Below are 26452 nucleotides of genomic sequence, written 5' to 3' on the forward strand. Positions count from 1 at the left end.
TCACCTCCTCAAGACGATATATGAAGCCTTCGCGATGTCAGCCTCTACATCGGCAATGGCTATAGGGACTCGGAGGACGGCCTAGTTGAGATCAAACGCCATCTGTATAGACGTTCACAAGAAGTTGATTGATCTGTGCAAAAGTGATAAATCTCTTTGGGGACAAGAGCAGGAGACAGTCGCGCAGCTAAAGGAACAGAATGTGATGGTTCCGACCCTGGCTTTTCCCTCGGAGCAACCATCTTCTTCCAAGAGGTATTACCCGAGCTACCGAATATCCAGCTACCACAGACGTCCATATCGGCAATTTAACCTTTACCGGACACAGGCTTTTCCACAGCCCAGAACACAAGTGCAGCCGGCGCTCCCCAGGAATAGATCCAGAGCACAGTGCCAACAGTGTCAGCCGTCGACTGCAACCCAGAAGCTGCTTCAGTTTTTGAGGGTAGCCAAGTCACTACTGCTGCCTATATGTAGGAGGCCAGATAGCCCAATTTTACAACTCTTGGAAGGCAATCACATCAGACCGTTGGGTTTTAAACATTATCTGCTAGGGCTATCCGTCAGGAAGACCCTACCGCTTCTGCGCCTTACGCCTTTTCTGCGGAACCGCGCCCAGACACCACTTCTACAAGAGGAAGTGTCCTCTCTTCTAAAACAGTATGCTATCCAAGTGGTGCCCGTTCACAAATGCAACTTGGGGTTCTACTCCCAAGTTGCATTTGTGAACTTCCTTATACCAAAGAAATCTGGGGGTCTCTGCCTAATCTTGGATTTAAGAGCCCTCAACAAGTTCATTCCAAGGGAGAAGTTCAAGATGACCTCCCTGAAGTCCATCCTGCCATTTCTACAACCCAATGACTGTATGTGCTCGATAGATCTCAAGGATGCATACACTCACATTCCGATGCACTGTTCCTCCTGGCGCTACCTATGTTTTCAGATCAATGGATGCAACTACCAGTAAAGGTGCTCTCTTTTGGTCTACTGTCTGCCCCGAGAGTCTTTACCAAGTGCTTGGCAGTAGCAATGACCCACCTCAGGCAGAAAGGGATGCAGCTATTTCCTTATCTGGACAATTGGCTTCTGGTAACCTCAGAAGTGAATTCTCTGCAGACTCACGTACAACAGACTATCAATTGTCTAGAAGTGCTAGGCTTCCTAATTAAACTATGAGAAGTCCAATCTCCAGCCAGTGCAGCTTCTGCAGTTCATTGGAGACAAAATCAACAGTTGCAGGAAGAGCTTATCTTCCAGGGGACAAAGCCAAACCATTCAATTGTTAGCACTGCAATTGCAGAGCATGACTCTCCCCTCTGCCTGCCAGATTTTGATCCTGCTAGGCCAGATGTCAGCTGTGATATAGAGTCTGGTGTGTGGTACTACATATATGTGGTGCCTACAATGGGGGTTAAAGTCACAGTGGACTCAGTTTGCTCCACCATTACACACCAAGGTGATATTAACAAAGGCCACACGCAAAGACATATCATGGTGGCTATCCCTGTCCACCCTCTCCGTGGGAGCACTATTCCGGAGCCTGACACATCAGCTAGTTCTGACCACAGACTCTTCAATGAAGGGCTGGGGAGCACACTTGGGCCGGCTAAAGATGCAGGGCCTGTGGTCCCCATTAGAGTTTAATTGCCAAATGAATCTGCTGGAGCTCAGAGCAATTCGAAATGTGCTTCTCACTCGCTCAAACCAGGTCGAAGGGAAGTAAGTCATGATCCACACGGACAAACAAGTAGCTATGTTCTGCATAAACAAGGAAGGAGGGTCAGGTTCATGGTCTCTTTGCAAGGAGGCGATCTAGATCCTCAAATGCGCAGAAATGTATTCCATCTCCTTGCAAGTGAACTACCTTCCAGGGGTGGCCAGTATCACAGCAGGGTGTTCCATCCACATGAATGGATTCTGAACCAAAGCGTGGCAGATGACCTCTTCGAGAGATGGGGTCTCCCCTGCATGGATCTCTTTGCCACAGTACACAACAGAGAGGTTCTGGCATTCTGCTCAGTTTATCCCAGTTGAGAACGATTAGCACAGGATGCGTTCCTCATCCCGTGGACAGGGGTTCTTCTATATGCTTACTCTCCGAAACCTCTTGTCTCCCGGACCATACAGATATGCATCGCGGATGTGTCAGACCTGATACTCATCACTCCAGCGTGGCTGAGACAACCTTAGTACACCTATCTAGTTTGACTGTCCATCGCTCTTCCTATCTCATTGGGGAAACAGTGCAAATCTTCTAGCGGAGGAAGGGGGAACTTTGCTGCACTCCATGCATTTTTCACTTCATCATCAGCATGGAGATTGAAAGGACAACATTGAACCATCTGCACTTGTCAGCAGGAGTTGAGGACATCCTCATATCGTCATTAAAATCTTCTACAAGGGAAAATAGTACCGTTTTTTCTACTTGGTGCCAGGTGAAGGAAATAAATCCGTTCTCCTGCTCACCAGACACCTTGCTAGAGTACTTCCACACTCTCTACCAGTCGGGCTTGGCGGCAGCTTCGGTCAGGCTTCATGTGAATGCTATTGCTGCATATCATCACCCATACAATGGACTTCCACTATTGAACCATCCCCTGATTTCTCGCTTCATGAAGGGGATCTTGAGACTGAGACCGTCAGCGACCAAGCCAGTGGTCTTTTGGGATCTTAACCTAGTATTAGAACAACTAATGCTTCCACCCTTTGAACTGATGGACAGTAGTCACAAGAAATAACTCACCTGGAAAGTGGTTTTCCTGGTCTCAGTGACGTCTGCCAGGAGGGTCAGTGAACTTCAAGCCCTGGTTCATTACTGATCCATAGCTTGTTTAGCACTAGTTATCCTCTATCACGTGGCAACCATGGTCCATATAGTCCAATTAGCTTGTCTTCACATGAGACCTTTTTGGTTGCAGTGGGATCAACTCCATCTCTTGTCTCATTCCATCGAAGTATTGATGAGGATGAAGATGTCCCTCCACTGGTGTTGAATTTGGGGATTCTAAAAATCAGTTCAATCCCCACTCCCTCCATGAATTTTTCTGTATCAGGCGATACACACCTCCATCAGGGGCTGGGGTATGCACACAGGCAAGGGTCATTGGCATAATGCCAGTATCCAATAAACCTCTTGGAACTCCGAATGATTCACTATGCCCCACGGGTGTTCACTCACCTTCTGCAAGGGAAAAAACTTCAAATTCAAACCAACAGTCAAGTAAAAGTGTTCTATGTAAACAAGCAAGGCGGGATGGGTTTCTGCATTCTCTGCCATGGGCCCTTGGTCACAGAGCCTACTGTTGTCCCTGCTTGGGTATTAGTGTTTTATTGCTTTATACTGAGATTCTTCCAGCAGTGGAGGATTCATTAAGGATTCAGAGGTGTCCTATAGCAGGAGTTCTCAATCTAGTCCTCTGTACACACCTAGCCAGTCAGGTTTTCAGGATATCCACAATGACTATTCATGAGATAGAGTTGCATGCACTGCCTCCATTGTATGCAAATCTGTCTTATACATATTCATTGCTGGTATCCTGAAATCCAGACTGGCTTCGTGTGTCCTGAGGACTGGGTTGAACATATTTTCAGACAGTGGTCCCATCTGTTGATATGGTAATCTTATGACAAAGGTTCAGAGGAAGTTCAAGGGGAGATTCTAATCTCTTTGCACCCATATATTAAGTCTATAGTTAAATCATCATCATTTTATAGGTTGCTTAGGTAACTTAGGCCACTCCTTGAACCACAGGATTTTTGGACTGTTCTCCAGGGTCTTTTACTAATTTGCCTGGATTACTATAACACTTTATATGCAGGCCTCCCAGCAAATACTAGGTGAGTATTGCAGATGATGCAGAATGCCACTGCTCTAATTTTTAACTTGCGCAAGTATGCATAACCATCTCACCCCTATTATATCATCCTTACATTGGTTACCAATTAAATGGTAGATTCACTTTAAACTGGCATCTTTAATGCATAGACTTCTGCACAATGATTTAATTCCCCAGATCAGTGCAGTACCGTGTGCATATTTAAACTTTCATGCTCATTCAGGTGGGCAGACAAAAGCTTACTAGATGTTTCTTCCCGAAAGCTAACACACCTCGAAGTTAGGAGAGCTTTTTCTGTGGCTGGGCCACTGCTTTGGAATTCTCTTCTAGAACAGCTCTGGTCCATATTATGCTTTTAAGTCCTTTAAAAAAAAAATAGCTCTAAAAATCCTTTTTATTAGCACAAGCATTCAGTGATGAAGTCACTTCATAAGATTGCATTTGTTCACGAGAGCAGCAGATTAAGCATATATTTGTATTGTTTGGACTGTGCTAGAGTTTTATTGCAGTGGTTTTTATTTATGTATGTTTTTCTTGTACTCCGTCTTGAACTTCACTGTTATGAGAGCAGATAAATTCTTTAAAATAAATACGTTAAGAATGATAGGGTGGTTCTTCTCTCAAAGAGGATAGGACATGTAGGAATATCATCAATTTTCCAGATATATAAAATAAAAATCCCCAACATATTCTGTGCCTTCTCTCCACAGTTTATCAATTTCAAGTTTCAGGACTGCATTTGTAATATCCCAAGCCAGGTCTGAAAAATACCAGATGCTAGGATGCCTAGAAAAAAGCTTCCTGGCATGAACCAAAGTCTGATAGGAGCTGCAGGACCCAGAAGTAGCGACTTATAGCTAGGGCAGGGAGGAGAGGAGGAAGACAAAAAAAAATTAAAGTGGACAAAATAAAACTACAAGGAAAAAGCAAAGCGAAATGGCAAAAAAGCAATCTTGTTTACTGTAATCAGGGTTCTTTGTAGACAGCAGTATGAATTTGCAATGACACATTAATAGAGCTTTTGCTTCACTGAGCATGAATGGAAGCTTCTGTGCGAATGCTGTCTCATGGGCCCCACAGTCAATAACAGAGCTTAGCTTTAACTAGGCAGTCCATTCTCCAGGGAGATGGGCAGGCAGGTAAGCAGTAAGCATGGCTAACTTATCCTACTGTCTATGGAGAACCCCATTTACAGTAAGCAAAACTTGCTTTCTTCACTGATAAGCAGGGCTGAAAGAGCCATGACATGTGGGGAGGCCCAAGCTGAGGGCTGCAAGTAGAGCACTTACAAGCTAGACCCCCCCCCCCCCCCCCCCCCCCCACACCTCAATCTCCCAGTGGAGAGTGGACTACTGGGTGAACAAGCTGCACAAAAACTGCTTGACCAAAGCTATTGTTGCTCCTTGAGAGATTGTCTGGACAGTAATGTGACATGAAGGTGTGAATTGACAACCAAGCTGCAGCTTTATAGATGTCTTCAATGGACGCAGGTGAGCCACTGAGACAGCCATGGTCCTCACTTTGGGGCTGATGCAATACAGTGCACTCAACTGACCACACTGTATAACCCACAGTCGGACATGGGTTAAATAGGTGCTAATCCACCCCTAATGCAATAGGGGGATTAACGCGCGTTCTCGCAGAGTGAATGCGATAGAGCTCATCACATGCAAATGCATGTGAATGAGGCTATTAGTCACTCCGCATTGGAAAAAAAAAGTGTGCATCTCGGACGCACATTTAGCTCTCAGGTATTAACGCCGGTAAACTCTGCATCGGTTTTCATAACCGGCCATCTGCCAGTACTGAAAATGGACGCCGACCGGTGTCTGTTTTCATAACCGGCAGCCGCCGCACCTCCTTGCTAGCACGATCCCCTAATTTCTGTATAGAATGGTGCCCCCCTTGCGGGTGCCATGCGCCTGTTAAGAAAGCGGGCGCTGGCTTTTCAGCACCCACTTCCCGCCATTTGTTGGGGGTTTTTTTTGCATCGGCCCCTTTGAGTTTAATCTGGAGGCCAGTCAGTTCATAACAATGCAGTCTGCCAGCCAATTCAACAGGAGTACTTTTAGCCACTGCTTTTCCCATCTTGTCAGGATGATAGAAGACAAAAGTTGGGACACTTGCCGATGTGGTCAAGTTCTATGCAGGTAATAAGTTATGGCTCTCTTACAGTCCAGTGAATGAAGGGCTCTCACACCTGCGCACATGCAGTTTTTGAAAAAAAAAAATGCATGCAAAACCATTACTTGATTAATCTGGAATGTGGAAACAATTTTCAGTAGAAACTTTGGGCGAGTATGTACCATCACCTATTGTGAAAAAAATAGCAAACAACGTAAGACCGGGCTTGAACCTTACTGACTATTCTTGCTGAAGTGATTGCTATTAAACAACACATCTTTCCAGGTAAGGAACTTAAGCAGAACAGAGTCCAAAGATTCAAAAGGGTGTTTCCCTGTACGTACCTGGATCAGTCCAGACCATGAGTTGAGCCCCCCCTCCAGCAGGTGGAGACAGACCAAAGTTCTAAGGGTAGCCTATATAAGGACGGAACCCACCCTGGGACCCTCAGTATTTGTCTGTCTCCAGCAGGTGGAACAGCTCACCCTGTGCTTCCCTGTTAGCTTGCCCTCTGTGCTTTCTTCTTCTTTTCTTCTGGGGAAAGCTCACGCAAGTACATTTTTAATTTGCTTTCTTACGTTTAAAAAAAAAAAAAAAAAGAGAATTTTTCTCTCTGACTGACTGTGTTAGGGCAGACAGTTTTGTCTCCCTTGCTCTTGGGGTTCCTAGGGGGGCTTTGCCCCTTGATTTCTATCAGCCTAGGTTCCCTTCCCGGTGACCTAGTGTGGGTGATAGTGGTGGTGCCAGTCCCTCTCCCCACTTTTCTCTGCTGCCATGCCCCGAGATGCCCATTCCTCGGTTGAGCTTTCAGGGGGGGAAATTCCCCTGCCTCTCTGAGTAAAATAGAATATTATTTTTGAATAAGTGTCTTTTTTTTTTTTTCACAGAGATTCACAAAGCAAATTTTAAATAATAAATTTTGGTCTTTGTTATATAAAAAAAAAAAAAGGGCAGCATATTTTTTGTGAGGAGGGAGCGGGGTTCAATCTCCCGCCCAGCTCCTCAGGGGCTCCCCGGTCAGCTGTTTTCAATTAGTATAGGCTACTTCTCTGCTTTCATGCCACCACCGCTTTGTTGTGTAGCTTGTGGAGAGTTGGGGGGGGGGGGGAAGGCTACTCTTCAGCGCTGCAGGTTTCCAAAGCTCGGGAATGGGCTTCTCGTTGTGTGGCCAGGCCGTTCCCGTCTCGGGAACGGCGGCCATTTTAGGTGTTTCTGAGGAAACCCATTATCCTTCTCCCGGAGCAGGGGATACATTTTCTCCTCTTTTACCCCCCTCGATTTGAGCCTGGTTCGCTCTTGGGGAGGTAATTCGGCCCGGGCCTTTTTTTCTTCAGATTTAGTTCTTTTACTTCAAGAATCTTATTTGGCTAGTTTACAGAGGGAGGTGGACCCCCCCCTCCCCCGAAACTTCCTCCTTTGCCCGTGCCGCCCCCCGCTGTTATTCCGGACCCTCAGGGCTCGGTTAGGGTTTGGGTGGTCCCGGGAACCCCCCTTCCCGGCAGACCCCCCAACCTCCCATGGACCCTTTTGATGGAGGGGAGAGTGATACCGCGGCCCAAGCCCCCCCCCCGCTAGAAGGCGACGATCCCTGTGTCCTGCGCTTGTTTCAGCGGGAGGAACTGGAGCCTCTTATTCCTTTTGTTCTCCAGGAATTGGGAATTGATGCCCCACCAGATTATTCGGTGGCGGCGGCGATGACGCCAAACGCGGACCCGGTCCTGGCGGGACTCAGGGTGTTACCGCGTACCTTCCCATTTCATCCCATGCACCGCTTGCTCCTCCTCCGAGAATGGGAGTCCCCTGAGACGGGTCTTCATGTTGGTAGGGCTGTGGAAAAGCTTTATCTGCTTCCTGAGGACTGCCTTGACATGTTAAAAATTCCAAAGGTAGATTCTTCCGTTACCGCGGTGATGAAACGTACTACCATTCCGGTGGTGGGAGCCACAGCATTAAGAGATGTACAGGACTGTAAGCTTGAATTTTATTTGAAACGCATTTTTGAGGTTTTAGCTCTCAGACTCCAGGCGACAATTTGCAGCAGTCTCATGTAGCGGGCAAGCCTTAGGTGGATGCAACAGTTACTCAGCACCCAGGACCTCCCGTCTGCAGAGGCTGAGCAAGCTGAGTGTTTGGAGGGCGCTATAGCCTATGGTGCGGATGCCCTCTATGACTTGCTTCGGGTCCAAGCAAAGGCCATGATTTCTGCGGTCTCGGCTAGACGTCTTCTCTGGCTCCGCAATTGGTCCGCTGATGCTTTTTCTAAGGCTCAGTTGGGCACTCTTCCTTTCAAGGGCAAGTTGCTTTTTGGTGAGGACCAGGAGCAGCTTATTAAATCCTTGGGTGAGAACAAGGTCCATAAGCTACCAGAGGACCGTCCCAAACAGTCGAAGTCTTTTTTCCCGACTCGCACTCGCTTCAGAGGGAACCGCCGTTACGACAACAGGGCCCGTGGCTCTTTCCCCAGGGGAGGTGTGTCCAGGTCCCAGTCTTGGTCCCATTCCTTTCGCGGCCGTCGAGGTTTCCAAGATGGCCATCAGCAACTCATGACCTCTAAGTCGGCTCCCCAATGAGATTCGGCCGATCCATTACTCCGCTCGAAACGTAAGTGGGCGTTTTTCTCTGTTTCTCGAGGAGTGTGCCAAAATCACATCAGATATCTAGGTCCTCGAGGTGATAGAACATGGCTACGCTTTAGAGTTTGCCAGGGACCTGCCGGATCTATATATCGTGTCCCCTTGCGGCCGTTCCAAGCGGCCTGCGGTCTGTCACACCCTGTTAAGACTTCAGGAATTGAGGGGCGATGGTACCGGTGCAGGAACAGGGCGTCGGCCAGTATTCAATTTACTTCGTTGTTCCCAAAAAGGACGATTCCTTTCGCCCCATTCTGGAACTCAAGAGTCAATCGGGCCCTCAAGGTTCCCCGTTTCAAGATGGAAACCCTGCGTGCAGTGATTGCGCTGGTCCGTCCCGGAGAGTTCCTCGCTTCCCTCGATCTGACGGAGGTGTATTTTCACATTCTCGTCCGTCGGGAACATCAAAGGTTACTCCGTTTTCAGATCCTAGGCCAGCACTTCTAGTTTCGGGCCCTCCCATTCGATCTTGCCTAAGCTCCTCGCACCTTCACCAAGATCATGGTAGTTGTTGCGGCAGCTCTCCGGGAAGGGATATTAGTCCATCCTTATCTCGACGACTGGTTAGTAAGGGCCAAGTCCACGGCCCTCTGCACGCACGTGGTAAACAGAGTATTAGCCCTACTCACTTCCCTCAGCTGGATAATCAACTACTCCAAAAGCAATCTGCGGCCCTCACAAGAGCTGGAATTCCTGGGCGCTCTTTTCAACACCCGGGTCGGGAAAGTTTTTCTTTCAGACTCACGGGCACTCAGCCTGATCGATCAGTTGAACACTTTTGTCTCCCTACCGCTTCCCACGGCGTGGGATTGCTTCCACGATCATCTCGTCCCCTGGGCATTTGCTCATATGCGTCCTTTACAGAAAGCTTTGCTATCCCTTTGGAAGCTGATGTCCAAGCAGTACCAGCAGATTCTCCCTCTCTCCAACTCTACCATTGCCAATATACAATGGTGGTTCTCCCCGGCACACCTTCTCAAGGGGATGCCTCTTTTCACTCCCTCTTGGGTCATAGTGACGACGAATGCCAGCCTCTCCGGTTGGGGGGCCATTTGCCATTCCCAAATGACTCAAGGTTTCTGGTCCCTGTCCCAGTTACGGTGGCACATCAATCGTCTAGAAGCCTGAGCGGTTCGCCTGGCCCTCAAATTTTTTCTTCCTCTGATTCGCCACAAAGCGCTCCGGGTGCTTTCAGACAATTCCATAACGGTGGCCTATATAAATCGATAGGGGGGAACTCTAAGTCACCTTATGGCGCTAGAGGCCAGCAAGCTTTTTCTCTGGGCAGAGAGGCACTTAGATCGCCTGGCAGCCTCACACATAGCGGGCAAGGAGAATGTTCAAGCCCACTTCCTCAGTCGACAACTTCTCGATCCCGGCGAATGAGAGTTGTCAGACGTAGCGATGGATCTAATCGTGCACAGGTGGGGTCCCCCTCACCTGGACCTCATGGCGACGCTATCCAATGCCAAGGCTCCCCGGTTCTTCAGCCTGTGGAGGGAGCATTGTTCGGAGGGGGGGTGGACACGCTGGTTCTTCCCTGGCTCTCCGACGTTCTACTCTACGTGTTCCCACCGTGGCCGTTATTGGGGAAGGTTCTGCGTCGAATAGAGCTCCATCGCGGACCAGTCATTCTCGTGGTTCGCGGATCTGGTGAATCTCACTACAGACGGCCCTCTTCGTCTCTGTCACCTGTCCCATCTTCTGCGACAGGGTCCCATATTTTTCGACCAGGCGGATTGCTTCTGTCTAGCAGCATGGCTTTTGAATGGAGACATTTGAGGCGCAGAGGTTATAAAGAAGAAGTTATTGCAACCCTCCTCAGGGCTCACAAACAGTCAACATCGCTTACCTACGTCCGGGTCTGGAAGGTTTTTGAAAACGTCTGCAAGGAGTTGGGTGTTTCGGCGATACTCACTTTTCTTCAGCATGGTCTCTCCAAGGGTCTTTCGGTCAGTTCCCTGAGAGATCAGGTTTCGGCTCTTGGTTCCCTCCTGGGCACCATTGAAGGTCGGGCGGTCGCCTCTCATCCTGATGTTCGTTTTCTCAGGGGCGCTAAGCATCTGAAACTGCCTGTCTGCTCTTTCTCCTTCGTGGAGTTGAAGTACTAAATTTAAAGTTCTTTGTACGGCGCCATTCGAGCCTCTCCGTCATGCCACTCTCAAAGACTTGACTCTCAAGACTGTCTTCTTGGTTGCTATTTCTACAGCCAGGAGAGTGTCTGAGCTTCAAGCTCTTTCCTGTAGAGACCCTTTCCTGTGTTTCTCGGACTCAGGCGTCTCTCTCAAGACAGTACCTTCTTTCTTACCTAAGATTGTTTCGTCTTTTCATGTTAACCAGTCCGTGGAACTTCCTGCTTTTTCACCAGAGGATATCGCGGCGTCTGGTAGTAGTGATCTTCGTCTCGACGTCAAACGTGTACTATTGCATTATCTTGAGGTCACTAATGATTTTCGGGTCTCCAATCATCTTTTTGTCCTATGGAGTGGACCCAACAAGGGAAAGCAAGCTTCTAAGGCTACGATCGCTCGCTGGTTGAAGGATGCGATTTCCTCTGCCTACATTTGCAAGGGCCGAGCAGTTCCTGAAGGCCTTAAAGCTCATTCTTTACGTTCTCAAGCAGCCTCTTGGGCGGAGTCTCAATTGGTGTCTCCGCAAGAAATATGTAGGGCGGCGACATGGAAATCTCTTCATACTTTTGCTCGGCACTACTGTCTCGATGTTCAGGCTCCAGTCTTTGGTTCCTTTGGTTGGCAGGTGCTTCGAGCGGGACTATCTGGGTCCCACCCTTTGAAGGGAAGCTTTGGGACATCCCATGGTCTGGACTGATCCGGGAATGTACAGGGAAAGGAAAATTAGTTCTTACCTGATAATTTTCGTTCCTGTAGTACCACGGATCAGTCCAGAAACCCGCCCATTCTTCTGTCCCCTCGAATTCTTTTTTCCTTCTTATAGGATTTTAGTTTTTCTATCTCTGCATCATCTTCCTGGAATTTATTGATAGGCACCGGAAGCACCATTATGATGATCAGGGGTAGATATACAAGAGTGCTTAGTTACACAGTTCATTTAATTGTTCTGTTATTTTGTTGGTTTAAATTAAATTACTAGTTATCCTGTTACTTGCTTGATCTTGTACTTTCTGCTTTGACAATGGTTATACTGAGGGTTCCAGGGTGGGTTCCGTCCTTTTATAAGCTACCCTTAGAACTTTGGTCTGTCTCCACCTGCTGGAAGGGGGGCTCAACCCATGGTCTGGACTGATCCGTGGTACTACAGGAACAATCAGGTAAGAACTGATTTTCCTTTCATCAACTGTGCAGATTTTCTGCCAATGTGTTACATCGCTTGAAGGTAGTGTAACCTCCCTACCCGGGTGTCACCTTCCCAGCCCCACAGAGCACTTGATTCGCTCAACCAAGGTGGGGGAATAAAATTTCTGAGTCTTATGAAATAGGGTCAGGCTCTCCTGTAAGGCCAAACTGGGCATAGATCACTTCTAAATATAACAGTCCACTCAATGTTGGTGCTTCAAAACAATAAAACAGTTTGTGTTTTCCTTGAGGAGATTGTTTGTGGGTTTTGGGGTTTGTTTTTTTTTTATCATTGGAACTGTTGTTCCCATGAGAACTCGAGTGGGAGTTAGTCTGAAGAGTTGCTCTGGTGAAGGTCTGGGTAGTGAAAGAGTGCAGAACTGGAATAAAGGAAAGCCAACCAAGAGAAATTGTCCCTGCCTGTCTTGCCAGCTCTAGGATAATCCTAAGAAGTCTGCCACTAGGAGAGAGTGGAGCGATTTTTCACAAGCCCATCTGATGCAGCATGAGTACTGTGTTCATGAATAAGAGAGACCCTGTAACTTTTACGGGGACCAGAGGACTTGGGGAAGAAAAAGCAGAGAGCTAACCTTGGGAGTGACTGGAGGTATAAGATCTGAATTCTGAAGTTGTAAGTTGGAGAGTGAAGTTCTGTACTTTCTGATATGGATTTTATCTACAGATTTTTATTTATTTATTTTTTTACTGTGGGCTCTGTATTTGAACTGTTTTTATTTATTTTTTAACACAAACCTTTTTGGCAACTTGGGAAAAGCATTCCTTGGGAAGAAAACAGTTGCTTACTTGTAACAGGTGTTCTCCTAGGACAGCAGGATGTTAGTCCTCACAGATGGTTGACATAATCAGATGGAGCCCGGCACAGACTGGCACATTGAGCATGCCCAGCATGGCACTATTCGCGCGTCCACGCAGGGTCCCTATTCAGTCTCGTAACATAGAATTCACGAGCAAAAAAATTAACAAAATGCAGGAGATCCCAACTCTGCAGGATGGTGGGTGGGTTTTCTGAGGACTAACATCCTGCTGTCCTAGGAGAACACCTGTTACAAGTAAGCAAATCTGCTCTTTCCTAGGACAAGCAGAATGGTAGTTATCTCAGACGGGTGAATACCAAGTTACAGGCTGCTCCCGGCAACAACCATGACCAATAGGCACCAAATCAAGTGCCAATGGGTACAAAAATAACTGTGGTGCTGTTGGTAACATAGGGTGATGGCCTGAACCTAAACAATGGGCCCTAGGTGGGGATAGTTGGGTTTAAGCCTGGAAGAGGTTGCAAAGGATAGATTGGCCGAAACTACTGTTATGTTGACCATCCTTGTCCAAACATTAGTGGGCAGCGAACATGTGTAAGGAACTCCACATTGCGGCCTTGCAGATTTCAGCAATGGGAATCGCTCGCAGGTGAGCAACCGATGCTGCCATGGCTCTCACAGAGTGAGCTTTTACTCTGCCTCGAAGCTGAAGGTTTGCCTGGGCATAGCAGAAGGAGATACAGTCTGCCAGCCGGTTGAACAGGGTTTGCTTGCCTACTGGAATGCCCAGCCTGTTCCTGTCAAAGGATAGAAAGAATTGCGAGGACTGCTTGTGGCCTGCTGTGTGTTCGAAATAGAAAGCTAAAGCTCTCTTGCAGTTCAAACTGTTCAGAGCCCATTTGCCCTGGTGAGAATGAGGCTTGGGGAAAATAGGTGGGCAGAATGATGGTCTGATTAAGATGAAAATCAGTCATCACCTTAGGCAGGAACTTAGGGTGGTCCTGCATATGCACCCTATCATGAAAAAATTTTGTGTAGGGTGGATATGTAATCAATGCCTGAAGCTCACTAACCCTGCTTGCCAAAGTGACCACCACCAGGAAGCGAACTTTCCAGGCCAGGAACTTAAGATCGCAGGAGCGCAAAGGCTCAAAGAGTTCATGAATGAGCTGCGTCAATACTACGTTGAGGTCCCAGGACACAACAGGAGGCTTCAGCTGAGGCAAGCCCCGCAGAAACCACCCCACAATGGGTTGCACAGAGAAGGGCGTACCACCCCCACCATGATGATAAGCGCTGATGGCACTCAGGTGTACTCTGACCGAGTTAAGTTTTTAACCCAGCCTCTGAGAGGTGCCACAGATAGTCAAGCAACGTCAGAGGGCGCAGGCGAAGGGATCCAAGCCAAGACCCTCGCACCAGATGGAGAACCTCCTCCACTTCAGTCGATAAGACTTCCTGGTGGAAGGCTTCCTGGAAGCTACCAACACCTGAGACACGTCATCAGAGAGGTCCAGAGGCTGCAGAACTAGGCTAATGCTCAAAGGTTTGGATGGTGCAGTCTGCCCCGATCCTGTGTAATCAGGTTGGGAGAGGTCCAAGATGGATGGGGTCTCCGTCAATCTGGTCCCCTGAAGGAGCAGGAACCAGACCTGTTTGGGCCAATAAGGGGCTATGAAAATCATGGTTCCCTGGTCCTGATGGAGCTTCAAGAGAGTCTTCAGACCAGTGGAAGAGGAGGATATGCATACAGACCTATGCCCCAATGCTGGGCAAAGGCCTCCGAGCCTGGAAGTCAGTCTGTCCTGAACAGGGAGCAGAATTTGCTTACTTTGCAGTTGTAGGGGGAGACAAAGAGATCCATGTCAGGAGTTCCCCATCGGCGGAAGATCCAGGCCGCTGGTGCCACCCTGGTCCTGGAGTCGTGCGTCGATGGTGACAGTGTTTGCGGGGTCTTTCGCAATGCTCAGCCCGGTCTTTCCCCGGTGCCAAGGAAGGTGAAGACCCCAACGTCCTGGAGTGCGATAACACCAGAGACAGTCTGTCTCTGGCTCCTCTCTCGAGACGGGTCCCCTGGGGAAGTGGAAAGGGACGGCCTATCTAACGGCTCCCCTTGGCCTCTAGGTGTCGACACCTCTGATGCAGGAGTAGATGGACCAGGCTTTTTGGACCCAAAAAGCTTTTCCATTTTGTCCAGCTGGGCACGGCAGCCTTTGGGGATCATTTGATCACACAGATGGCACCCACAGACATCGTGCGAGGCCCCCAAGCAGAGGATACAGACCTCATGTGGATCAATACTAGACATGGTCTGCAGGCACTGGGGGGCACTGTCGAAAACCCGATGATGCCATAAAAAACAGCCGGCGAGCAGTTGATGGCCAGCAGCTACCGAGGAACGACACGCTGGGAATTGACTGCAACGAAGGAAAAAAACAAACGTCTACCATGCCGCTGGACTGGCATCGACCAGAGAAGAGGGTCCCGGCATAGAAAAAGTTGAGAACTACCAGGAAACACTTTTGAAAAATACACTATAGAGCAGAGACTGAAGAGGGACCCCGTGTGATCACGCGGATAACGGCATGCTGGGCATGATCAATGTGCCAGTCAAAGTTCTAGAAACTCTGACAAAAGATTTCCGTGCTGGGCTCCATCTGATGATGTCACCCATCTGTGAGGACTACCATCCTGCTTGTCCTAGGAGAATAGATATTTTGCCTTTGTGTTTCTCTCACCCAACAAAGGTTTCATTTAAAGGAATACTACTAGGGAAACAATCTAAATCCTTTTTTTTTCTTCTTTCTGACATATTTCATTCCTGATAAGATAATAGTATTTTAAGTATTTGAAATTTCTTCCCACTTATGTCCATCATTATAGACTGGAGTAAACCATAGGTGTTGCTGTACTGATTACTGAGAATCCCTTCTAGATATGCTGACACATGGAAAGCATGAACACAGGACAAACAGCTGGTGACAAATGGCATTTTGTTAAAAAAAAAAAAAAAAAAAAAAGTGATCATGATAAATGCACAATAACTTTTTAGATAACTGGGAGGAGAATATATAGTAAGGAAAACATTTAGGACAAAAGGAGATGACCCTGAAATAAGATCAAAAGAGCAGAGCAGCAGAAATCTGATTTGTTGATGGAAAAATTGTGAATATTCTGATGTCTGTCATAATGACAAAGGAAGTAATAGAGCCACTGAACAGGCTGGTAATTTTAAAACTAGTTTACCCTATTCCTTTGTTTCCACAAATCCTGTTGCATAAAATCTATAAGATACAATGCCTGATTTGTGCTTTTTTTTTATTTTTTTTAATTAACTACATTTTAACAAGGATCTCTATAACTTGTCTGTATAATGATAACCTTTGCAATATTCAGACATTGCAGTGATGGTACTCTGACTGCTTCTTCTTCCAGAGTTAGGTTTGCAGTTTGACCTGTAATTGCTGCTGTTGCATGATGACTAGAGCTGGTTGTGCTTGGGAATCAAAACCAGAGCTCCTACATAGTAGCATACAGCAGTACTATTGAATCATAAGGCCAGAAATCTAGTTTAAGTTGTGGTTCTAAGAGCCTAAGATGTAGGAATCACTTGGTGCTCCTGCAGATTGTGGGAGGGAGAAATAAACACTATATAAATCAGTGTGGGTCTTAGCTCATCTTAGTTGACTTCCATAGCCCATACTAATATGCTGTCTTATATTTCTAGGTAGCTTTGTGTGCACAGTAAAGAAGACTATATCTGATGTTGCCAGTTTGATCAGATTCCCTTCCCCATTCACTTCTCCGTACATGAAACCTCCTCATAAAAAAGTGCAGACCACAGATCCTACAAATGAGGTCAGTGGAGGAATATAAGGAGCATGTATACTAATATTACTCTTTCCTTTACTACTGATGGCAATTCTGCTTTGCAGTGTGTCCTGTGTATATATATTGCTGGATGCATGCTCTGCTCCCTTATGCTGAGTTCATATACGTTTCTTACTCTGTTAGGACACAGAAGTATACTGGAATTCCACTCCTGGTGACATGGACTATTTGCTCTGATTGACAGCTAGAATTTGTCCTTTCTTAGTGTCTAGTCAGATGAATCCAGAACCAGTGGGTTATGCACCTCTACCAGCAGATGGAGACAGAGCAAAGCTGACAATACAATATATATACTCCTGCAGTGACATCAACCTATCAGTATTCTCTGTCTCCAGCAGATGGTATTTGTGCATCTCCCTACTGGGGATTGCCTCAAGTTTTAGAAGGAGACATAAAAGATATTTAATTAGCTCTGCTCTCCTGTGGTGATGCCAGATGGTTCTGTCTCCAGTTGAGAATTTTTGAGTTGATTTCCAAGATCCTTGGGTCTGGTAGCTGGTTTTCTCAGCCAGCATGGACTTAGCTATTAAAACAGCTTAAAGGCAGTGGGTGCAGGAAGCTGAAGTGCGGCAGTGACGGTATATGCCCTCTCCCCCCAGACCTGGAGACCGTCTCTGTATTCAGCTGGGAAAGGCTGAGCTCAGGTAAGGCTTTAAAAGAAAAAAAAAAAAGAGTAAGGTTATTTGTAAGGCTTCCCCTGTCTCCGTGCTCAATGTGCCATTCCGACATTTGTTCCCTTCCCCCGAGAGAGGTTAAGGGACGTTGGCAGTCTGGCGGGTTGAGCAGCCCATGTGGGCTAGGCCCCACTGTTAGGCTTTTCTCTGTGCACCGCGTGATAGGCCGCGGTGGCGTTTTTGTGCGCCTTTTCCCATGCATTAGGCTGCCCTCTTCATTGGGAGGCTGGGAGGTTCCCGGTGCATGCAAGTGCAACTGGCTGTGTCAGGTTGTGCGCCCAGATTTTGGGCGCACAACCTGACTGACTAGGAGTAAAAAATGTAATCATATTACACCAGTCTTAATTTCACTACATTGGTTACCAATTACTTGTCATACACAATATAAAATTTGCCTGTATTTTACACAACATTATCTATGGTGAAAAAACCGAATGGCTAAACACGGCAATACATTTGCACATCCCTCAGAGAAAACTGAGGTCAGCAAATAAGGGCTTATTAGCAATTCCAACTTTAAAGTCAGTACGACTTAGCCAGGTGCGAGATCGAGCAATATCAATAGCCGGCTCCAAACTCTGGAACACGTTACAAACACAGATAAGACTCCAAGCAGACACTAAGAAATTTAAGACCGAGCTTAAGACATGGCTTTTTAAATGTGTATATGCAGATATTAATTAATGAATGCCTTCAGATTTAATGTTTTTTAGTCTTAAGATAGCGCTTCTCAACCAGTGTGTCGCGACACACCAATGTGTCACCAAGCACCAGCTGGTGTGTCGCGGCTCCCGGTGTCCCACAGCCCCAGTTATGCTTCCCTTTACCTTTTTCCTGCCCTCGCGGGCCAATTGGAAGCTGCCTCCCTTCTTCCTGCCAGTGGGAGGAGGAAGCCTCTGATTGGCCGGTGGGGCAGGAAGAAGGGGGGCATCTCATAGCCCTGGGGTGGGGTGGTTTGAGGGGGGCTGGGAGGAGTGGCAGTGTCCTGAAATTCAACACAGCGGCGAGCCACAAAGAAAAGAGGCCAGCTGTGCCAGAAACCCCGCCATAGAGTAGGGATTCCTCGAAGCGGCAGTGAGTCGCAAGCACAAAGAGGCCGGTTGCTCCGGGGATTCCCCCCCCCCCCCTCTCATTGCAACAGTGAGCGCGGCGGTAAAAGTGGCACTCAGCCATGCTGATTACAGATGGGCAATTGGAGCTCCCGGTGGCTGTAAAAGTAGGCAGATTGGGGGGGGGGGCGCCGCGGCCACCTAGGGATATCCCGACAGCCAGAAGAAAGGCTTGAGTGCTGTGGCATATTTTTCTAAAATAAATGTTTGCGCTTCAGTGCGGCTGAGAAGGCAGCGGCAGCACTGGGAAATCTGCCACTGCGAAATTAAAGGGGAACACAGCATTGGGGCTCTAAGCAAAGTGTGTGTGAGACACAGAGACTGGGGTGTGTGAGAGAGACAGAGACTGGTCGTAGGGTTTAATTGGGGGGGGGGGGGGGGGTATGTGTCTTGTGGGCCCTAAAGAAGAGGACCGTAAGTACAGAGCTTCAGCAGCCGCTGCTGCTCCTGGTATGTGCTTTCAAGGCAAAGGAGTAGGAGATTTGCTGGAGAGGGTAAGTAAAGGTGGCATTTTAAGTTTATTTTTCTTTATTGACTGCCATTTTAATGATTGATTATTATGTGATGTCTGTTTTGAAATATTTTATTGATATTTGGGCAATTTTTAATTTTTATGAGTTTTAATTGACATTATTTTGTTCATCTGCTGTTTTGAAACATTTATTAATATAGTTTTACAGTTATTTCTGTGTTGGGATCTATAGCAGCTTGGCTTGTTCTGTTTTCCTATTAGGAGGTGTATTAGTTTTTAGGACCTGATGTAATTTGTAGTGTTGCCTTTTCATAGATAGAGTTATGTGTTCAATAATGCAGGTGTAACTTTCTGCGGGTTAGTTTGTGTGCATTATTGTAGATCCTGGGACTGTTAGGTGCTATATTTCTCTTTCCATTTCTCCAGGTTTGCACTGCATGCAGAGTGGCTTTTTTTGGTTTTCCATTCCAGTTTGTCTCTATATTTATAATGTGTGGTCTTTCTGTACTTAGTGCAGGTAGGTTCTGTGTGTGTGTCCAAGGTAAGGTATTTTACTAGCATATAGGCAATTGTATCAATCTTATTTGTTGTGTTTTTTCTCAATAGGATATGCATTAGTGGTAAATTATTAACTTTTCATAAGGAGGGCTATTGTGCCTGTTAGTAAGGGAGTTTGTTTTGCTTTTACTGAGATGTCATCAGAACCAGAATATCTTACTTTTTTTTTTTTTTTTCATGGTGAGTTCTATGGGTAATGCCCTAGTTCTGCTCTGCATCCATTGTTGGGGGGGGTCAAGGTGTTTCCGTGGATGCAGAGTGTATGTTTACATATAACCCCATGACGGTCATATGTTCAGTGTGTAATGCATGTGAGAACCATCTGTCAGGTGTGTCCTGGCCGAAAAAAGGTTGAGAACCACTGTTTTAAGAAACTTTTATTTTCGCACCTTTCTTTTAATGTTTGTAATTTATATTGTAGTTGTGCCTTGATATGATTGTATGATATTATTTGTAATCGCTCTTAATTATTTTAGTTCTTAACTAGTTTTTGTTACTTGTTTTAAATGCTATTAATGATTTATTGTATTTTTCTTACTCTTATTTTATTGTAAACAGTTGTGAAGGTTTTACTGATACGACAGTATGTAAAACAATAAACTAGAAACTAGCTTAGTTGGATGCTTGCTTGGGCATCCAATTGATAGCGGCTTCTGTGTTGTGTACACAGGCTCATCGCATCTAATTTGGGCCACATTGGTTGTGCGCGTAAGTTTGGAAGGACGGAAGGGTGCCTAAATTTTGGACGCATATGTTTTACAATGTGAATTCAGCTGGATGCACACCTTCAGTTGCCTGTTAAGCGTACTGACAGATTGATGGCACCTGTGGCTAAGAAACCTAATCGCCTTTCCCTCTGTGCTGCCTGTCATATTTGGGCATCTCAGCCTGGCGTGCCCTCTTAACTTGTGCCAGTGCTGCTTAGAGGCTCAGAGAGCATTATCTTCCTCTGATTTTACTAAGCCCAATTCTTCCCAGCCTGATGACTGCCTGGGTAAAGACATGTCAGGAGGGGCGCCTGACTTTGGAACTCCCTTAACTGGTTCGTCAGCGGGGGAGGGTAGCTCAGTGGGCACAGCACAGGTGCCTTCTGGTTTTGGCATGGATCCTGCGGCCTTTTCTTGGGTAGAAGTTTTTCAAGGATTGCAATCCTTTCTTCAAATACAGTCCTGCCAGGTCAGAGGCACAGGTGGTGACCACTCACTCGCCCAGTTCTACTGTTGAGCGTCAAAGTCACTTAGATCAGCAACAGGTCCTCCTGATAGGAGTCTGGATGGCACGGACGATGAGACCGATCCTGACTCTCTGGAGGATGGGGAAATTCCTCCAGGACTGGAACCGTATTAGGACTGTTGTGGTTCTTTCATAGAGATGAGCTACCGGCTCTGATTTCCCAGACATTAAAGATGCTAGGAGTACCTGGGGCTGAGTCCATGTCTGAGCCGTAGAAAAATCCTATTTTGGTTTCTTTGCGTAAAGCCTCTTGTTTTTTCCCTGTTATGGAGGCCATTCAAGAATTTTATTGATATCTGAGTGTGGTGCCCCAGAGGCTAATTTCAAACAAGGTCTGGTTTTGGAAGGCCTGTACCACCTGGATCCAGTGGTGAGAGAGCATTTGCATTTTGTGAAAGTGGATGCGCTTATCTGGGCCATCTCCAAGCAGACGACTAGAACCATGGAGGGAGGAGCGGCCTTGAAGGATGTGCACGATAGGAGGATTGAGGCCATCCTTAAGCAAGCATTTGAAGCCGTGGCAGTTATCTTGCTTCTTGTTGTTCCCTTCCTCTTGTTTACTTCTCTCTCAGGAGGTTGATGAATCTGGAGTGAATTCCAAGGCAGTAATGGAGCCAGCAGCCACCTTTTTGGCAGATAAGGACTGCAATTTGGTCCACACCTCAGCCAGAGGGGTGGCTTCAGTAATAGCGGCCAGGTGTGAGTTATGGCTGACAACTTGGTCGGCCAATGCGACCTCCAAGGCTAGCCTTACGAAATTGCCCTTTAAAGGTTCGCTTTTGTTTGGGAGAAAGTTGGAGAAACTGGCCAGTAAGTGAGGTGAATCCTCGGTTGCCGGAGGATAAGAAGCAGATGCCGCTCTTCTTTGGCATGAGTGTTTTTTCCAGGGGATCTAAGCGTTTTTAACCCTAATGAGCGACCTTTCGGTAGGTTTCAGTCCTTTCATCTCAGACAGGGCACGAGCTTGGGTAGTGGAACCTTCCTAGCCTCTCAATGAAGGTTTGCCAACTTACCCCCATGGACCTGGAGATAGGGGTGCACCTCTCTTTTATCGGAGGTAGGTCCGAATCACATCGGACCAGTGGAGTTTCGCAGTGTTCTTTGGGACATGTTCATGGTGTCGCCTTGCCACTCCTAGCAAAAGAAGCAGGTAGTGGTGGTTACATTGTCAAAGCTCCTCAGTCTGAGGGCTGTAGTTCCAGTGCCCACGTCTCAAGAAAATACGGGTCGATATGCCATTTATTTTGTTCTGCCCAAAAAGGAGGGCTCCTTTCGTCCCATCATGGATCTCAAAGGGGGTCAACAGTTATTTGCAGGTGACTCATTTTCGCATGGAAATAGTGCACTCAGTGATAATGGCCATGCAGTCGGGGGAGTTTTTGACCTCCTTGGATCTGTCTGAGGCGTACCTGCATATTCCCATCTGACTAGATCACCAACCTTTTTTTGCAGTTTGTGATCTTTGGACGCTATTATCCATTTCGGTTGATGCCTTTTGGTCTGGTCACCGCACCCAGAACCTTTTCCAAGGTTATGGTGGTGGTGACAGCAGAGTTGAGAGAGGATGGTATCCTGGTACACCAGTATTTAGGCGACTGACTGATTCAGGCCAAGTCTCTGGAAGAGAGACAAACCTAGTGTCCCACAAGATGATTTCCCTATTGCAGGAGCTTGGCTGGGTGGTGAACCTGGCCAGGAACAGTCTTCAGCTTTCTCAGTGGCTAGAGTATCTCTGTATCCAGTTCAACATGAAGCAAGGCAGGGTTTTCCTGCTGGAAGCTCGCATTCAGAAGTTGATGGCGCAGGTGCGTCTGAATACAATATGTCCTACAGTATGGTCCTATCTGCAGGTTTGATGGCGGCAACCCTGGAAGTGGTGCCATGGGCAAGGGCACATATGCATCCTTTTCAGCACTCCTTACTGTCTCATTGGGGAGCTCACAGACAGGAACTGACGGCACAAGGCCACATGAGTGTAGAAGATTCTCTCTGGAACATCAATCTGTTGGAAGCCCAGGCAATCCGGTTGGCATGCTTGCAGTTCAGCAGTAGGTTGCTGGGTCAAGTGGTCTAGATAATGTCGACAGTGCAACAATAGTGGGTTACATCAGTCAGCAGGGAGGAACCAAGAGCCAGCAAGTGTCACAGAAGATAAACCAACTTATGGAATGGGCAGAAGTGCATCTTCAGGAGAGCTTGACCTCGCACATTGCAGAAAAAGCAATGTGAGAGCAGACTTTCTCAGCAGGGAGAGTCCTGACCCAGGAGAATGGGTATTGTCAGCCAAGGTGTTTCAGTTAATAGTGGATCGCTGGGGCCTTCCATTTCTAGACTTGTTGGTGACTTCTCCTAGTGCGAAGGTTCCTAGATTCTTCAGTCGCAGGAAAGATCCAAAGTCATTAGGCATCAATGCTTTTGTCCAAGAATGGCCGGAGAACAATCTGCTGTATGCCTTTCCCCCATGGTGCATGTTGGGCAGAATGGTTTGGAGGGTCGAGTGTTGTGGAGGGATGTTACTTCTGGTAGCACCAGATTGGCTTAGGAGACCATGGTATGCGTCTGCGAAGGCTCCTGGGAGACTCTTCCCCTCCAGTTTCTGGCACACAGGAATCTGTTGGGGCAGGGACCTGTTCTTCACGAAGATCCAACTCAATTTTGTCTTATGGTATGGCTCTTCAGATGACTTGCTTGATGAAGCATGGGTATTCTAATGCAGTGTGTGCCACCTTGCTACGAGCAAGAAAGTTCTCCACTTCCTTAGTCTATGTGTGGGTTTGGCGAGTGTTTGAGGCTTGGTGTGAAGATCGAGGTGGTGATCCTTGTTCGGTTAAGATCCTGCTCATTTTGGAATTTTTGCAGGATAGATTGAATAAAAGGGTTGGCTCTTAATTCCTTAAAAGTGCAAGTAGCATCTCTTACTTGGTTCAGGTGAATAGTGATCATCCAGATGTGGCCTATTTCTTGAAAGGTGTGAACAGTCTTCTTCCTCCCTTGTGCTTACTGGTGTCTTTGTGGAGTCTTAATCTGGTTTTGGATTTCTTAGCGGGCCCTACATTTAGACCAATGCGTAACCTTTCCTTGCAGTTACCGACCATGAAATGGTGTTTCTTGTAGCAGTTTGTTCTGCATGTTGAATTTCCAAGTTCAGGCCTTGTCTTGCCAGGAGCTGTTCCTCCAAGTGACTCCAGGGGTAATGCTGTGTACTTTTCCTTTCTTTTTGCCAAAAGTGGTCTAGATTTTCACTTGAATCAGTCCATTTCCCTGCCATCTCTGGATAGGTAGAGATGCAGAGGAATATCGCCTGTTACAACTCTTAGACGTCAAGAAATATATCTGGAGGTTTCTAAACCTTTCCAAAAGATGGATCGCCTGTTTATCCTCCATGGTGGAGGTCTCTGGAGATAAACAGGGCGACCGACTTCACGGGCTACAGTAGCTCACTGGGTTAAGGAGGTGGTCATGGCCATGTATGTGGATGCTGAAGAACCATTGCCTAGTTAGGTTAGGGCTCATTCCACTAGGGCTCAGGCAGTGTCATGGGTGGAAGTTAGATTGTTGTCTCCCATCAACATTTACTGAGCTTGGGAGTTATATTAAGGGTCACTGCAGCATGATCAGAAACAAGAATGGGATAAATAGTAGCAGAAGTAGTAGTAGTCTGTAACAATTCCTCTAAAATTAAAAAAGTAATTGATTTCAGAATATGAAGAGTGAGGAAAAGAGAAAAAAAGTATAATCTTTATCTGTATGTGTAATAATCTCCAAGGATCAGATAACCTATGAGATCTCATATCCTCAATAACTTTCTGAGACTTAGAAGTAAACAATTTTACTTTTAGATTGCTTATCTAGTAAAGGGTAGAACTGACAATTGGGACAACTATCGTCCAATATCCAACCTGCCGTTTCTAGCAAAAGTTCTTGATAAAGCAGTGTTATCACAACTTGTCAATCACCTGGAAGATCAAAACATTCTCTACCCAAATCAATTTGAATTCAGGAAACACTCAACTGAGACATTACTACTCTCATTAACACTCTGTTTTACGAGGGCTTGAAACAGATTATAGTGGATGGATCGATGAGTCTGGGAGGCCTATATAGAATGAATTGCAATAATCTAGACCAGAGATAAGAGCTTGTAGAACAGTTCTGAAGTCATCAGGGTATAATAGAGGCTTTAATCTTTTAAGAAGGTTAAGTTTGTAGAAGGTTGTTTTTGACAACTTTAGCAATGTTAATGGACATAGACAAATTGAAGTTAAGAGTGACTCCTAAATTGCGAGCTTGATTGGTAATGGGTATCGTATGATTGTCAAATCTGAGGCAAGGGGGTGGATGGCAGGAGGAGCGAGGAATAGTTGATAAATGTAAAAGTTCTGTTTTAGCAGCATTCGATTTTAAACAATTATGTGATAACCTATCAGATTACACCAAGTTGCTTATTCTACATAGATTAAAACCATTATTAACTCTTGCAGACTTCCGTACTGTACTGCAAACGCTAATGTTCTCAAACCTTGACTACTGCAACTCCCTACTACTAGGTCTTCCAGCAAGTCATTTAAAACCACTACAGCTATTGCAAAATGCTGCAGCAAGACTATTACTAGGATCTAGGAAATATGATCATATTACTCGATTGTTGATATCACTGCATTGGTTACCAGTACAATCCAGAATCTACTATAAAGTATTAATGCTAATATTCAGCATCATTCATTCCAATAACACCAGTGGGTAAGGAGTGACACTAAAACCTTACAATCTCTGCAAACACTAAGATCTCAAAATAAGAACATAAGAAATTGCCATGCTGGGTCAGACCAAGGGTCCATCAAGCCCAGCATCCTGTTTCCAACAGAGGCCAAACCAGGCCACAAGAACCTGGCAATTACCCAAACACTAAAAAGATCCCATACTACTGATGCAATTAATAGCAGTGGCTATTCCCTAAGTAAACTTGATTAATAGCAGTTAATGAACTTCTCCAAGAACTTCTCCAAACCTTTTTTGAACCCAGCTACACTAACTGCACTAACACATCCTCTGGCAACAAATTCCAGAGCTTTATTGTGCATTGAGTGAAAAATAATTTTCTCCGATTAGTCTTAAATGTGCTACTTGCTAACTTCATGGACTACCCCCTAGTCCTTCTGTTATTCGAAAGTGTAAATAACCGATTCACATCTACTCATTCAAGACCTCTCATGATCTTAAAGACCTCTATCATATCCCCCCTCAGCTGTCTCTTCTCCAAGCTGAACAGCCCTAACTTCTTCAGCCTTTCCTCATAGGGGAGCTGTTCCATCCCCTTGATCATTTTGGTTGCCCTTCTCTGTACCTTCTCCATCACAACTATATCTTTTTTGAGATGCGGCGACCAGAATTGTACACAGAATTCAAGGTGCGGTCTCACCATGGAGCGATATAGAGGCATTATGACATTTTCCTTTTTGTTAACCATTCCCTTCCTTATAATTCCTAACATTCTGTTTGCTTTTTTAACTGCTGCAGCACACTGAGCTGACGATTTTAAAGTATTATCCACTATGATGCCTAGCTCTTTTTACTGGGTGGTAGCTCCTAATATGGAACCTAACATCGTGTAACTACAGCAAGGGTTATTTTTCCCTATATGCAACACCTTGCACTTGTCCACATTAAATTTCATCTGCCATTTGGATGCCCAATCTTGCCAAGGTTCTCCTGTAATGTATCACAATCCGCTTGTGATTTAAGTACTCTGAATAATTTTGTATCATCCGCAAATTTGATAACCTCACTCATCGTATTCCTCTCCAGATCATATATATATATATATATATATATATT

The 26452-nt window shown here is 46.3% G+C and overlaps 1 protein-coding gene across 5 annotated transcripts in view; it reads left to right on the forward strand.

Moving 5' to 3' along the window:
- Nucleotides 1-26452, forward strand: part of SENP2 (SUMO specific peptidase 2) — a 238984-nt gene that overhangs the window by 37579 nt on the left and 174953 nt on the right. For 4 of the 5 annotated variants that reach the window (XR_003857454.1, XR_003857453.1, XM_029606475.1 and 1 more), the window contains exon 3: nt 16408-16538. The exons of the other annotated variant lie outside the window; for it this stretch is intronic. Coding sequence is in view for 2 of the 4 variants with exons in the window: in XM_029606475.1 (XP_029462335.1) it covers nt 16408-16538 (131 nt within the window). In the remaining 2 variants the exon portion in view is untranslated. The remainder of the gene's footprint in view (nt 1-16407; nt 16539-26452) is intronic. 5 annotated transcript variants of the gene reach the window in all.

This window comes from Rhinatrema bivittatum, chromosome 6, assembly GCF_901001135.1.
Source record: "Rhinatrema bivittatum chromosome 6, aRhiBiv1.1, whole genome shotgun sequence".
NCBI lineage: Eukaryota > Metazoa > Chordata > Amphibia > Gymnophiona > Rhinatrematidae > Rhinatrema > Rhinatrema bivittatum.